The following is a 15,769-nucleotide window of genomic DNA, read 5'->3' as shown; positions in this document are numbered from 1 at the left end:
GAAACTTCTGCTACTAGTTATTTCACCTACACACAGAACTTCACCATAAAGCGTTTACCGTAACTGCCACATTGTTGTGCATTGAAATTTTGGGGTTTTCTTTATGAACGCATTTTTACTATTTTCACTAATTAGTTTGCAGTGTATAGATGAGTTTTGTCTAACTTAATTTTGTATTAAGTTACATACATCAAACTAGTATTTCTAGTTTGTAGTAGCCAAAAAGAGTAGATGAATAGAATGATAAACATAACGACATCACGTTCTATGTTCTTTGATTTGCTGTCAAAGTAGTAGTACCAGTTAAGAGTAAACACTAGCAAAAATAAGCTGGACTGTGTTTTACCAATCTAAAACTTATTTCAAACATACACAAAAGTCACAGCAAAGAATAACAATACGGCATTAAATTCTAAGCAGTTGCTGCCCTCTTGTGGCTTCTCTTTATAACTGCTATAATTAAAAAAAAAAAAAAAAAAAAAAGCTATATTCATCTAGGTCAGGGGTAGGCAACCTATGGCACGGGTGCCGAAGGCGGTACGTGAGCTGCTTTCCAGTGGCACTCACACTGCCCGGGTCCCTGGCCACAAGTCCGGGGGGCTCTGCATTATAATTTAATTTTAAATGAAGCTTCTTAAACATTTTAAAACCCTATTTACCTTACATACAACAATAGTTTAGTTATATTATAGACTTATAGAAAGAAACCTTCTAAAAACGTTAAAATGTATGACTGGCACACGAAACCTTAAATTAGAGTGAATAAATGAAGACTCGGCACACCACTTCTGAAAGGTTGCCGACCCCTGATCTATGATGCTGAAAATTCAATTTGCTTTTCAAAGGTGTTTCTTGTGCAAAACATTCCTGTGGTAGGCACAGAAATAAAGCCACAAAATAGCTTTACAAAATTAGGTATAGCAGTATTCAGGAAAAAAAATTCAGAGGTGAAACAGAATGATAGTGAAAGCTAGAATGCACAAGCGGTAATTTAGACCATTATTGTGCCTTACTGTAGCAAGGTAAGAATGCAAGTAACAGCGTATATTAAAGTCTTACGTTTTTCCAGGAGAGTCTTTCAACCAGAATATATCATCACTTGTAATTCCATATTCCAATGCACCAGCAATCTATGAATAAAATGTATAGATAATTTTGGAGCTGATAGAACACACAGAAATAAATGAAAAATTGAACTTGAGCACTACAAGACACTATACTGTTTCCATTAGCTCAATTTCTGATTTTCTGCAAAATAAAAACCACAAAGCTAAAGAACTACGTAGAGGTGCTAATACACATTTTAGAATTTTACTGCATTTGTACATGCCCAGTGGTTTGAAAAGAACCCAACAGACCCATCATATATTGAACACCCCTGAAATTCCCATTGCTTCTGTGTGGAATCAACCCTATGTTCTCCATTGCGTGCGGTGACTTTTTAGAATGTTTAGGCTCTGATCTATAGTTTTGGTCACCCACAGAATTGCCAATGTTATCTATAGATAAGGTAGCTGCAGTCGGCTCTTGTACTTTTCTACATTTACTATTGGAACAGTGGTTAACATAGATTGAAACAGAAGGGGGAACTCTCATCACAGCAGCCAAGAAGTAGAGTGAGTGCTGCTTACCCAAACCAAGCACAAGAGGGGAAGTTTTCTTCTTCTTTTGTCAAAGGACTGGGAGCTGTGGTGTGCCTCTCCCCCCCTTTACTTTAACACACGTGCAGGAAAAACCCTGAATGCTTCAAAGAGTAATATTAAGAATAATTTATCTAAGGCAATCAGAAAGTTTTTAGGTGTGATCCAGAAACTGAAGTTCTATCCAAATCAGGACTGAAAAGCTGGGACTCTGAATTTTTCTATTCTAGCCTATGTAGGTTTTTCTACCTGCTCAACAGCACAGTATGAATGCCTTCCTGTAGTGCATTAAGCCACATGACTATACACCTGTCACGTGTTTGTTCTCTCATCCTCTCCCCAGAGGAAGAAGCATGCACAATGGAGTTGATGGTTTTGGTAACGTGGTGCTTTTTTTGTTTTTAAATATAAATATATCGATTGCTCTGTGTTTATGTTAGAGAAGACAAGGTTGAAGAAATGTGCCCTGCACTTGGAGCAGAAGGTGGTGAGGTCTGTGATGGCCCTAGTTCCTGGTGGAGTTCATATCACAGTCTTGGACCACCCTTGGAGAGGGTTCTGTCTCCCACACAGACAAGCTTTACTGTTTTTGTGGAGAGTTCCATTGTGCCAGAGGAGCATAGTTGCTGATCACAGTCTTCGTCCTTAAAGCTTCAGATGATCTTTTACATATCCTGGGCCCAAGCCATGGAGTACTTTGAAGATAAGGACTGAGACTTTGAACTTAATTCAAAATTCTATGGAAGGCTAGCGTAGAGAGTGAAGGACAGATCTGATGTGTTCACAGTAGGACACACACTGGAGTGTACTGCACTAGTTGGAGTTTCCGAAGTGCTGAAGGTTTTCATACTCCGGTATATCACCTTGCGGTTATCCAGCTGAGAGGTGAAGAAGGCATGAATAACTCAGGCCAGGTCTTTGTCTGCCAGGATGGGATGGGAGTTTCCTAGCCAAGTGGAAATGGTAGAAAGCATTACTTGTAGATGCTGCTCATCATCAGTAAGATGTGATAGCTCAGCATCAGCAAGGAAACCAAGAGTATTTCTAGACTACAAACTGAACTGCCCAATTAGGGGGTGTGCATTTTCAACCAATAGAGACTGCACCTGGTCTGCAAGCTCTTCAAAATACTTTTCTCTGTCCACAAGCATCACCTCTGTCTTGCTTCAGCCAACTGTTCTTCATCCAAGAGCTGATCTCATTCAAGCACTGGGCCATCGTGTGATATGCTTGTATGTGGTGACGGATAAATAGATCTGTAGATTATCTGCATATTGCTGGAACTTGAATCCATGTCACCTGAACACTTCACCTAGAGGTTATAAGTAGGTGTTGAAAAGGAACAGACAGAGAATTGATTCTAGTGGTAGAGGTGCAGTTTCCCATCACTACTCATTGGGAGCATCCTTTCAGAAATAACTCTATTTTAGCATGTATTATCCTAGGAGCCTGCCACCTCTCTCAGGCAAGATAGCAGATTCTGCAGCATTCAACACTGTTGACCATGAGAGAGGTACACCAGGATGAAAATGGATGACTGTTCTCTATCCATTGACAGGAGGAGATCATCCATCTGTGCCACTGAAGCAGCTGCCACTAAAACTTTGCCAATGATGTTCATCATATCAGAGCACCAAAGTCCCAGAACCCATCCATGACAAGAGAAGGAAATGGGCAGACACCTCTGACATGGCTTACTGAACGAACATAGATCATAAGGACAGCAATGTCTACACAGAAGGATGTTCAATACCACCTCCACAACTCTTATGGAGAAACTCATTTTTCGTTTCTCCTTGCAAGAGCTATAACCATTTTTAGACTTGACTATGTTATGCTTTCACCCTTATTTCACATAGGCATTACACAATAAGGGATGAGGGAATTACACCTGCAGAAAAACTTGCAGAAAGCCTATTTTTGGTTTTTATGCTGTGTCAAAGGAATTTACATTATGTGTGATATAGGTATTGCCAGCTAGTTCCGAGAGGCTTAAGGTTCAGTGAGATCAGCCTTTGGTAAACAACACAGATGGGCCTCAAGATAACTAACATGCTAGGGACCCTTTACCACCAGGTCATTGGTTAGAACCCATCCCTGGTTGATAGCAACTTAATTTGAGAAAAGACCAATGGCTTATATGAAATGAGTTCAGACATCTCAATTCAGTTTCCAGTGGACAGGTATTTACCTCTCAAAGTCACCATCACAATTAAAACTAATTGGCATTTTCAGGAGAGTCCAAAGAAAGTAAATCAGCCTGATCCCCAGAGGTGGTCCCTCCCAATCAAGGTAAATATACAGTCAAGACAGTGTGGGAAAGGATGCACGGCGAGTGCCCATACCTAACTGTCTGTTGTACAAGATGACAACTTCAGTTTTAAGAACTGTTAGTCTGGCACCTTTCACCAGCACTAAGAACACTTTTTAAAAGAAAGCTGGACCTGCCTATTGCTCTCCAACTTCAGATGCATGGCCCTGAGACATCTCATAAAACTGGACTACATGGCATGGAATCTCTTGTGCAGCCCCTTGGAAGATCACACAAGCCACGTGCTACTTTTACCTGTTCTGCTGTCTTAGAAGGTTAAGGGTTTAAACTGTGCAAAGCTATACTCATAGCAGGAGGCTTTTAGACTCAAGGACATTCAGGATGGTGAAATAGGGCAACAGGTTATGGTCTCATTAAAAAAGGGGTCTTATATTTTAATTTTTGCTGGAAAGCTCACGTATTATGTTAAAGGCAACTGTTCCAGCTCACACACTCACAGAAGTTAATCATTTGTATCTTTATCTGTGCATTTATGTCCTTTGGTAAGTCCTCCAAACATTTAGTGTGAGCTACAGCAGAAAAAGTAAAGCTATTGGAGATGTCACATGGCAGATGTGACTTACATGTGCAGGATATTTTGGCCTCCCTCCAGTGGCAATGACGATGTTTTCTGCAGTAATGCTAATCTGCAAACAAATACACAAAGTTAGGATCATCATGATCAACAACCTCTGCAAGAATCGCCGGCTTTATTCTGAGACAACCTTATTGTCTGTCATTAGCTTTTAATTACATACATATGGGTAATAAGAACTGAGAAAAATTGGTATTAAGCACATGCTATTTGTGTAAACTTGTGCACCAACCAGCACTATGTTAACAAAGGTTGCATTCATCTAAAAGTGACAAATGAGTTTGGGTACTAAAATCAAGACACCTTATAATGAGTGATTTTCAGAAAGCGCTGAGCATCTGCTATTTGAAAGTCAGGCCTCTTTAAAGTACCTCAAGTAGTCACTTCTGAAAATTTTGGCACATTTACATAATTTTATTCAAGATCTTTTGCTAACAGGGCAGAAGTGATTACCAACCATGACTCCACTCAGGTGCTTGAAGTTAAATTGCAATATATTTGCATTAAAAAAAAATGAATGCAATGTTTTCCCAATTTTGCAAATGGAGGAAAAGCATCTCTTAGATGACCCAGGAGACAACATAAGGAGAAAGTTTTGTCTAGTAGTTACAGCATGACAGAGTGAGGAGATCTGGGTTCTATTTAAACCTCTGCCATTGATCTTGGCTCTGCCAGTACTATGGGACTTTGGCCAAGACAATTAACCTTCTTGTGCCTCAGTTTTCTCATCTGTAAAGTGGAAATAATAATACAAGCTAACTCAATGTTGGGAGTGGGGTTTATTATGTTCAATTATCAATGTATTAATGTTTATTTAAGCACTTTGAGATCCTTTGATGGAGAGTACTTTACAATTGCAAAGCCCTATTAATTTCCATGTGCAGGAGGTTCTGGTTTGATAATTGAAAACTACATTTGCAAAATAAAACCTAGATCCCAGTATATTTGACAGCTAACAACAGACTTGGGGCTAGAGTTTCTGAAGTTCAACCAGATGATGCTATAACAACCAGCCATGTAGCTCACCTCTTTACCTGCATTTGTCAAACCACGGACTGTGTGTGCATCCATCAAACTGCCTGTGAGGTTGAAATACTTCACTTTTCTGTTTAAAAAAATTACACCTACTTAGTGAACAAAAATCCAAGACACAAACAATCAGCTAGCCCACTCTTTCAAGAGCATCAGACCTAAAGTGACAAAGAGGCAGTAAATAGTAGCAAAACAGGAAAGTAAATGCAAGGGGAGCATCAGCATTTCATAGATCTATTTGTGGCTTCACCACTGACTTATCATCTGACCTTAGGCAGGTCACTTAAGTAAACTATGGCACAAAAGTTATCTATACGACGGGAATAACACCTATTGTAAAAGATGTTGCAAGATTTAATGCTTAAAAAAACCCCACTGACCGCCTAGATGACAGTTACCAAATAAGGGCACAGTATTACTATTTCTCTATAGTGCATACTTAGGAACATTAGCTTTGTGACTCCCTCTGAAGTTAGCTATACACCTAAGTTACCCATTAACTTCATCTTCACCACAAAGGAAACATTGCCAAATGATCTAGACAACCTTGAGAAGGCCTGAGGGCTGAAAAATTGGGGATAGTGTTTTTGTCTGTTCATTAAATGATGTTAATTATGCATTCATTTCTCTAGTTCAGCAATGTTATTTACAGGCTCACTGGTGTTGTGTGAAAATTCTCTCACAGGAACCTCAGATCTAGTCTATGTTATATTAATGTAAATCCTCCTGCACACCAGAGAGAAGTTTTTCTGGTCCTGAAGAACCATCCCTTTCACCCGCACTCATCCTTAAAGTTACTGCAGTGCCCCTTCCAGAAGAGGCTGGGCACAGTTCCTTCCAAAGCTTATCAATATTACTTTGAGTCATCCCAGCAGAAAGATTTCTATTCGCATCCCTAACTTAAGCTCTGTGGCACTCCAAAACTAAATCTCTGGGATGACAAAACTTCACAGGACAGCTTTTGTCTAACAGTCACTCCTAATCACTTTGCACATAAGTAGGGCCCTACCAAATTCATGGCCATGAAAAACGCATCACGGACCATGAAATCTGGTCTCCAACCGTGAAATCTGGTCTTTTGTGTGCTTTAACCCTATACTATACAGATTGCATGGGGGGAGACCAGCGTTTCTCAAATTGGGGGTCCTGACACAAAAGGGAGTTGCAGGGGGGGTTGCAAGGTTATTTTAGGGGGGCAGCAGTATTGCCACCCTTACTTCTGCGCTGCCTTCAGAGCTGGGTGGCCGGAAAGCAGCGGCTGATGGCCAGGCACCCAGGTCTGAAGGCGGCACCTTCCCAGCCGAAGCGCAGAAGTAAGGGTGGCAGTACCATACCATGCCATCCTTACTTCTGCGTTGCTGCTGGTGGTGGCTCTGCCTTCAGAGCTGGGCTCCCAGCCAGCAGCCGCCGCTCTCCAGCTGCCCAGCTCTGAAGGCAGCGCCACCACCAGCAGCAGTGCAGAAGTAAGGGGAGCAGTACCGCAACGCTCTGCAATAACCTTGTGACACCCCCTACCCCTCTACAACTCCTTTTTGGGTCAGGACCCCTACAATTACATGAAATTTAAGATTTAAATAGCTGAAATCATGAAATTTACAATTTTAAAAATCCTATGACTGTGAATTTGGTAATGCCCCACACATAAGGAGGAAAAAGTGGCAAATTTTTTCACTCATTTAGCTAACATTAACAAACAGATCAATAGTCTTTGCTGGAGAGTTTCAGCACTTGCAAAAATGCAGGAAATGTCAAAGCTGAAACAGCAGTTCTACAAAGAGGAGAAAAGCTGCTTGATTATATGAGGGAAGATAAAATGTAGAGTTTCATTTACTTGTCCTGTAGCTGCACTCTGTGTCCCCAGTTCAAGGATTTGACATAATTTTGAATGGCTTCAGCCATCACAGACCTATCAAGAAACAGGACACGAAGTGTTAAATCATTATATTACAGATTGTGAAAATGCAACTCAAAGACTGATGCACAGGTAATTGATGGAAGTTAAGAATATTTTTGTAATATAAATGACATTAGAACAAAGTGCTAAATCAAAACACACACACAATATCTTCCTTGCAAAACTAGCAAGCCTGATTTTTTTCCAAAGAGTGGCCACAGAATAGTCCAAGTGAAATTCAATTCTGTTGCTGTCTCAGAGTGAAGAGCAGTGGGGAAAATTTTGCTACTTTTATTACACATCTACAGGAAACACAAAATGCATAGGTACAATATTCTTTACCAGTCATGGTGAACAGGGTGGGATATATTCCAGCCATAATGTTGGGAATCTTTAAGAGCACTCCCTAAAAGAGCTGCTTGATGCATAAGCTTTTTAGGAATGCAGCCAACGTTCACACAAGTGCCACCAAGTCCCCATTTGGTTCCTAAAGAGAACGTACAAAAAATCCAAACAGATAATTTTAAACTAATGCAGTTAGTTTGGAAATCACAGACGCCACTTACACAATCTGCTGCAGATGAATTTCTCACTCTGCTTACAGTATTTATGGAAGTAACTTTTTATTTTTAAGTTTAAAATTAGTACTGAAAATACCTTAGATCTTTTGTGTATTGAGCAGTGTAAGACTTAAAGTACAGCAACACCAACTATATACATTCAAATGTCTGCGTTCCTACCTCCTAATTTACATAATAAACCATAGAAAAAATTCAAGAGCCACTTGATTTATAGATAAGATAATGAACACAAGCTGAATTGTAAGTTACATTTGCTAACAGTCATGTTTTAACGGAGACAATGATTTTAAACTTTATCCAAATTCCACTCACACTGAAGTCAAGGGGAGTTATGCTATTGACTTCTTGAGGGCAACGATTGACTCACAGTGTACTTCTACAATGCCAACCACTGACACCACACTGGCCCTAATGTGTTTAGAAACAGCCCTATTTAAAACTTCTTTGATATAAAAAGTGATCATGGCTTACTTTCATACCTTTAGGTGAAGGCTCCACATAATCAAGAACAGCCACCTTCTTTCCAAACTGAGCAGCTTCAAAACAAAAACAAGGAGAGCAAGTATATTTAGCAAAGGGGAAAACACATGAAGGAAAAACCTCATTATAGTGCTGCAGTTTTGGAGGAAAAAAAATAAGGTTATTAAACATGTTAAATACAGTTAGCAAACAGAGCAATTTCCCTGACAATTCCAACAGCTGTTTTGTGTTTCTAATTTCAGCAACTGTTCTTACTGTGTGTAAACATGCAGGAGGTATAATAAAGAGTAAAGGAAAAAAGGATACCATCTACTGAAGCATTCAGTGTAACTTAAGCCCTTATTTCACTGCTGTAGTGTGTTAAAAATCCAGATGGCAATGAAGCCAGAGTTTAAAAGATAAGGGTGGGAAAAAAAACCATACAAGACCATCCTGTTCCTGTCTATGAACGACTCCTTAAATATAAGTGAATTAATGATTTAAAAAAAACATTCTTTGTAGGGACTGAATGCTTTAAGGAGACTAGCAGAGACAGCAATGAGATAACTAATATAGTCATAATTTAAACAAAAAATTGCACTTTTTATTATTATTTCTTTACAGCTCCAAACCTTCTTTTGCACAAGCAAGGCCTCCAGAACCTCCACCAATCACCAGAAGATCATACTCATTTTTCCCTATGAAAAGAACATATAAAAAACAGAAGAAGAAATTAGAAAGATGGCAGAGGTACATTACGAGGTGTCAGGTTTGGGGTTTTTTTTTATTAAAATATTGTCCTATCAGTGTCCCATAACACTCTACTGTACCCACTCAAACATTCTACCCTCCAAAACAACAATGTGCTAGTGCATGAAAACCAGCAGATAAAACTAACCAGTTTGTTTTCAGAAATTAAACAAAAAACAAAAAAGTAAACAAATAGCAAAAGAGTGAAAAGTAAATGAGATACTGTACTGACCATGTCCACCAAAAAGTGGATTGACACAATAAGTCATAATGCCTCTAGCTTCCTAGATCATTATAATTGGAACTCTAATGCATATTTTATTGACAAGAGTATAACAGGTCCTATGGCTGAAGTTTCTATGCATGCAATCTCCAAAGCAACATGTTAAAGAGTCTTATGAAGCTTTGGTTGAAAAAAAGTTGTTGCAGAAGTAGACATTTTTCTACCCCAACTATTTAATTTTTGTTCTCAAGCAAGCAGAAGCAGCAATCTAAATTACAAACTAGTGGGCTGCAACAACCAAGAGTATTTTAACAAACTCACTTTTATACAAAGGTAAAAACCAAGTGATTTCTATCAAAAACAGCCAGACCACTTGGTTTGCTAACAGCCTGATTTTTCAAGCTACCGAGGACCATCGATTTGTAGTTAAATAAATAAGAAGCAATCGCACTCAACAACTTGCAGGATATGAGAAAACCACATTCCCAAGCTGTATCACCAGTTTCAACCTAGGGAGTTTTCTTGGTAGATGTGTACATTTCAGAATAGAGAGAGGTTGAGCACAGAACCACTGATCTCCCTCTATAATATAATGGCACCTTAGAGACTAACAAATTTATTTGCGCATAAGCTTTCGTGTAGCCCACGAAAGCTTATGCTCAAATAAACGTGTTAGTCTCTAAGGTGCCACTAGTACTCCTGCTCTTTCTGCGGATACAGACTAACACGGCTGCTACTCTGAAACCTATAATATAATGGTTGTGCTTAAAAAGTTGTTAGGTGCCTTCAGATAAGGTGTCACCGCAGGTCGGGGTGTCTCAGAGCTGGAGGTGGGGGGCAGAATCCGCCCCACCCCCGAACCCAACATTTCCAGGGCAGGGGGAGATGGCCACCTACCTGCCCCTCCCCCGCCCCCAGCAGCTTCCTAGGTAAGGGAGCCCCACCAAGAACCAGGAGCTCACTCCCCCTCCCCTTCCCCTAGGAGGGTCTCAATCACCTCCCCCAGCGGCCACTGCTGCTGCCCCCCAGTCTGAGGCCGGGTGGGGAGACCGCCCCTCGTCCCCGCAGCAGCTCCCCCAACAGGGAGACCCCCTCCCGTCCCCCCTGCAGCAGCTCGCCAGAAGACAGAAGGGGGAAGCCATCCCTCGCCGCCGCTCTGGCAGAGGGTAACCGGCAAGGGGATGGGGGCCGCCGTACCTGACAGGACCCGAGCCGTACGGCAAAGCACAGGCTCCCATTGGAAGCGCTTCCGCCCCCGGCACAGCGCCGCCATGTTGTACGGCAAAAGTTCCTGCTGCGCCCCCCGCCCAGGCAGGACCCCAGATGCCCGGCCTGTCCGGTTCAGCGCCTGACTGAAAGGCACAGAGGAGCCGCTGCTCTCGTGCGCTCCTCAGGGACAGCCTAGGGCGGAGAGGGTCGGCTCGCGGCTCCGCTACTTCCCGGAGGCGGCGGCGGCTCCGCAGGGAGGCTGCACTCGGTTAGTTGGGGGGCTGAGTGAGTCAGGCGGAGGGCAGTGCCCCGTGGGGAAGTACAGCCTAGGAGGCGGGCTGAGCAAGAGGGTAGGTGACTGTTGGGCGGCCCCGCCGTGACCCTAGGCCAGGGGAGGGACTGGGGTTCGAGTCCCTGTTCCGTCTGAGGCGCTGTGCCCTTGGTCAAGTCACTTAGCCTCTCTGTGCCCTGGGCATCAGTGCCCTAAAGCCTGTGGGTGGGGGCAGATCCTGCCTGAGCCGTCACCCCACTAACTCCGTCTACCCTGCCTTTCCCATGAACCAGAGCGTTTCGGTGCTGATCTCCTCCCCCGTGTTGTGCTCACATCTTTCCAGTCTCATGCCAACTTAGTTTTAAGACATGGTTGTTGGGAGAGGGGAGGGGAGGGGGGTTTAAACAGGCCTCTGGCTACATAGGAATTTACTTTGTTTCAAGTGGCAGGTTTTTTGGAATTGGCACACATGCCTCAGCAACCCCTCTGATAAAGAAATGGAGGGAAGGTCTCTGCAAAAGGGGGTCAGGTTAAAAAAATAAGAGCTCGGTACTCAGTTTGAGCAAAGAATACCTCTCAAACAAGAGCAAAACTCATTTTGTCCAAAAGTTGACATTTGATATTCTGGGGGTGACTGGCGGCGTGAAGATTTCCTTCCTCTTTCCAGGGGTGGTAGAACTAGCGTATCAGCACTACTGCAGAAGAATGACTGGAATATTTACTGTAGCATTAGCACACCACCTCTTCAAGATGAGGAGGATCTATGCAACATGTACACCCCACCTTTCCTCCCGTATCATGCCCCTTGGCACAGCAGCACTACGCCAGTGTTACCAGGGGGCCCTCCACAGTCGCATGAGTGAAGGCTGGAGAGCCGCTAGGGTACGTCTACACTACGAGATTAATTCGAATTTAGATAATTCGAATTTGGGAAACAGATTGTATAAATTCGATTGTGCGCGGCCACACTAAGCACATTAATTCGGTTTTTAACCACATTAATTCGGTGGTGTGCGGCCACACTACCCCATTAATTTTAACCACATTAATTCGGTGGTGTGCGGCCACACTACCCCTAATTCGAATTAACAAAATCGATTTTGGTGCTACTCCACTCGTCGGGGTGGAGTACAGAAATCGATTTTAAGTGCCCTTTAATTCGAAGTAACTGGCTCCGTTGTGTGGACGGGTTAAGGATTAATTCGGATTAACGCAGCTAAATCCGAATTAAAGTCGTAGTGTAGACCAGGCGGAACCAATCTAGTGGCTGGAGTAGGATCTAATCCTGATCCCACCACTGACTGACTATACAGCCTTGGGTAGCACTTCACCTATATGCCTCCTGTTACCCAGCTGTAAATTAACAATAATTATATTGACCTTTTCACAGGGGGATTACGTGATTTAATTATTGTTTGTAAAGTGTTCTGTGGTCCTCTGATAAAATGCCATAGAAATACAAACCAGACATTAATCAAGATTATGCCAGAGGGACCAGCAAACTTTATTCATTCAAAAGTTCTGGCTATTGTCCAGTTCTGTGGCATAACTGTAGACTAACATGTTACTACATGGGAATCTAGATACTTTGGTGATTCACTTGTTACAGATACCAAGGTAGATGGGTCTATTCTTGGGACTTTAAGCCCTTGGCCCTGTGGAGGAGCAGCCCTAAAAAGGGACCATCTTTAGTCATTCTCTAGTGCCTCCTTAAGTTAGCTCAGGAACAGCACTGATTGGCTCATGAGAAAATTGCATCCAGCCATCTTGTGCTTCAAATGTGGTCAGTCCCATGCAGGGCTGAGGGGTCACTGGGTGGGGGGAGAGGCAGGATGGAGGGGAATTAAAATGGGAAAAAGAAAGATTTGAGGGACTAAAGACACCACCTAGGATGGATAGAAGTGCTCTGCATACACAGTACCTTGCTTAGCTTGTTGTTAATTGTTGTTTCACAAACCATGAAATGAAAATGGCAACACTTTGATAAAAGGATTGAAAAGCTGTCTGGTATCATGATAAACATTTCCTTGGTATGTTGCTTGTTGAATGCTGGATAGGTGATGTGCACAAAACTAAAGATAAGAGTTCAATATGTCCAAAAGGTGGAGCAAGTTCTCCTTGCTGTGGATTTATCTTATTGGTTGTTTTCCATGGGAAAATGTTGCTAGACCATTACATTATTTCACTACTAGGAAAATACTTTTAAGTACTGTAGCAAGACACTGCTGATAGCATGTCCCAGAGCTAGGAATCCTTAGTAAAAAATGCTCTGATCCTCAGCCGTGGAGAAATGTGCTCTTAGGACCATCAATAGTATTTCTTTCAGTATCAGCTGCAGAGATGGGTCATGATGTGATTGAAGAAGTTGTCCCACTGCTCCTAGTATGATAGTTATGGCTGCTGAACTGGTATTAGAAAAGCAAACCTGAAATCACGTTCAGAAATGTCTTTTGTGCTGATAGGTGAATGCACATATCTCCTACACCCAAGCTGCTTTGGTATGGAGCTATGAAAGAACACACTCTTAGAAATCTGGGATGCAAACAAATTTCTTAAATGACGTTATTGGACTCAGCTTCATATTTTCTAAGTGTTGTCAATTGTAGCAAGACATTTAAATGTTTTACAGTTTTATACTCTGGATGGAATTTAGCTGATTTTGGGGGGAGATTTGTTCAATACATTGTAAACAATACATTATGAAAATGGAAAAAGGAATGACAATGTATGATGTTTCACAAATACTTTAAAATAAATTCAACAAGAAACCAACCCATATATGTAACCTCCGTATTTGTAAGACAATAATAGACCTGCCAAGAAGGAGACTTTCATTTGGGGATTAATTTTCAGGACAATTTTAAAAGTCTGTGCCTCTTTGTCATGACGGATTGTATGTCTGTGTTTTTCAATGAAACTTTTAAAGTCTCCTTCATGGAGAGAACCAGTTTGAGATGCACACTGTGAAAAATGGTTTTGTAACTTTCTGATTGATATGCTGTTGTGTTGTTGTAGTGGTGTTGGTTCCAGGATATTAGGGAGAGGCGGTGGGTGAAGTACTTATCTTTTATTAGACCAACTTCTGCCAAACAGTCTTTTGAGCTCTATGTAAGCTTCTCTCTCTCACCCACTGAAGTTCGTCCAGTTAAAGATCTCACCATGCCCATGTTGTGTCTCTGATTGGTACAACACATTATCCTGACTTTCCTGTTTCTTTTGGCTTTATTCTCCTTATTACCTAACTAGTGCTTTCCAACTGTACTCGGTAGAAAGAGAAGAGGAAGAGAACAGCCATAGCGGGTAGCTACTATTTTTTTAAAGTTATTATGCTATTATTCTGTTTTGCAAGGGGGGGGGTGAATTAAAGCCATTGTATCTTACTACAGTCATATTGAATGTCCTATGAGAGTGTGGAAGGAACTGGGTTAATTGGTTGAATTAAACAGCCTTTGATAAAGGACTTACAGTTGCTTTCCACATACATTGCTTTCTGTGGTCAGTTGCCAGTGTAGGACCTGATCTTGGCATAAAAGAAGGGGGTGAGGGAGAACTAGAATCTGCTGGTGACCTTGAGAAAGAGACCAAGGTAGGACATGTGATATAAGTGAAATGAATGGGATTGTCTGTGGAAGTGACTTGAACAGTAAGGCAGGAGAAGAAAGCCAGAGCTGCAGTGGGACAGGAAGAACTAGTGACATCAGGACTGAGGTGACTGGTGGTCCTCCTGGCTGGTTCTTTTGAAATCAGAAAGCTTGGGGAACAGTTAAACCAGCTAAGTGTGAGGGAAATACCTCAGTGTGGGGGCTAGCCTGGCAAACAGGGACGTCTACTCACCTAACATAGACAAAAGCTATGGAAAACCAGTCAAAATGGCTTGTATCACTTTTGCATGAGACATTTCAGTGGAAAATCATGTGGCAATAATTTTCAAGCTCCAATTCTTTGCTTTGGGGGTTGTAGAAATAGAAAATTATACCCTTTTTTAGTTGTTTTGCTTTGCATTGGTAGAAACAGAACTTCAGTTAATTTGCAACTGAAAACTGTACAGTATCTTAAAATAAAAAAAATGGCCTGGATGATAGAATTCTTTCCAAAAATGGCTTGTGCAGGTTTTTTAAAAGGAGAATATCTCTGAAAGATGTCTAAATCTAAATGAAAATGAATTCTTAATCTTGGTTTCAGAGAATGGTATAGTAATCAGATTTCAACATAAAGCTTCCGTAGATCCCAGGACATTGTTAAAATCTGGGAACTTTCCCGCATTGAAATTTTAGGATTTAATATGTAAGATCTGAAAATGTATCTAAAGGAATGGAATTTCACTCCAGAAAAATTTCCAGAGGAGGGTGGGGGAGACACAGAATTACTCTCTATTCTAAACTGGGTCATAATTTAATTTCACCTGTTTTTTTTTTAGGTTTAAAAGAAAGTCAGCCACTCTAATGTGTTTAAGAACCTCAACAAGGGAAACTTTTATAACCTGGGACACTTTTTCTTTGGCTAAAGATGTTTTCTACTGTTTTGAAATAGCTGCTTACAGCTTGTGGAAAAATAATTGTTTTATTTAGAAACCTTCCAGCAAAGTTTCTGTTTTTTTAGAACTTTTTTCCTTTTTTTTTTTTTTAATACCAGAAACTTTTGGCATGTTAGCAGGGTCTTTTTTGTTGTTCAGAAGTTCATTTGTTTTTTCTCTTTATTCCTTCCTTATTTGTCATTTTATGTTTGTGGCATCTCCTCAAGAGCTAATTGATTTCAAGTGAGGAAGCAGGAGCAGATGGAGTTGTAAGCAGCAAAGTTCTTCATT

At 41.3% G+C, this 15,769-nt stretch overlaps 2 protein-coding genes across 3 annotated transcripts in view; one reads left to right on the top strand and one right to left on the bottom strand.

The window, feature by feature from the left end:
• Nucleotides 1–10,758, bottom strand: part of TXNRD2 (thioredoxin reductase 2) — a 48,849-nt gene extending 38,091 nt beyond the window's left edge. For both annotated transcript variants that reach the window (XM_024217896.3, XM_024217897.2), the window contains exons 1-8: nt 10,683–10,758; nt 9,145–9,210; nt 8,533–8,589; nt 7,815–7,959; nt 7,410–7,484; nt 5,573–5,651; nt 4,536–4,598; nt 1,060–1,130 (exon numbers count right to left, since the gene is read on the bottom strand). In XM_024217896.3, coding sequence (XP_024073664.2) covers nt 1,060–1,130; nt 4,536–4,598; nt 5,573–5,651; nt 7,410–7,484; nt 7,815–7,959; nt 8,533–8,589; nt 9,145–9,210; nt 10,683–10,758 — 632 coding nt within the window. The remainder of the gene's footprint in view (nt 1–1,059; nt 1,131–4,535; nt 4,599–5,572; nt 5,652–7,409; nt 7,485–7,814; nt 7,960–8,532; nt 8,590–9,144; nt 9,211–10,682) is intronic.
• Nucleotides 10,759–10,851: 93 nt separating this feature from the next.
• Nucleotides 10,852–15,769, top strand: part of COMT (catechol-O-methyltransferase) — a 33,058-nt gene continuing 28,140 nt past the window's right edge. Inside the window, exon 1 of the mRNA XM_024217899.2 lies at nt 10,852–10,962. The gene's annotated coding sequence lies outside the window, so the exon portion shown is untranslated. The remainder of the gene's footprint in view (nt 10,963–15,769) is intronic.

Source organism: Terrapene carolina, unplaced genomic scaffold (assembly GCF_002925995.2).
Source record: "Terrapene carolina triunguis isolate 2854851 unplaced genomic scaffold, T_m_triunguis-2.0 Scaffold234, whole genome shotgun sequence".
Taxonomy (NCBI): domain Eukaryota; kingdom Metazoa; phylum Chordata; order Testudines; family Emydidae; genus Terrapene; species Terrapene triunguis.
The sequence above is the reverse complement of the archived record's forward strand: the minus strand, read 5'-3'. Positions and strand labels throughout refer to the sequence as shown.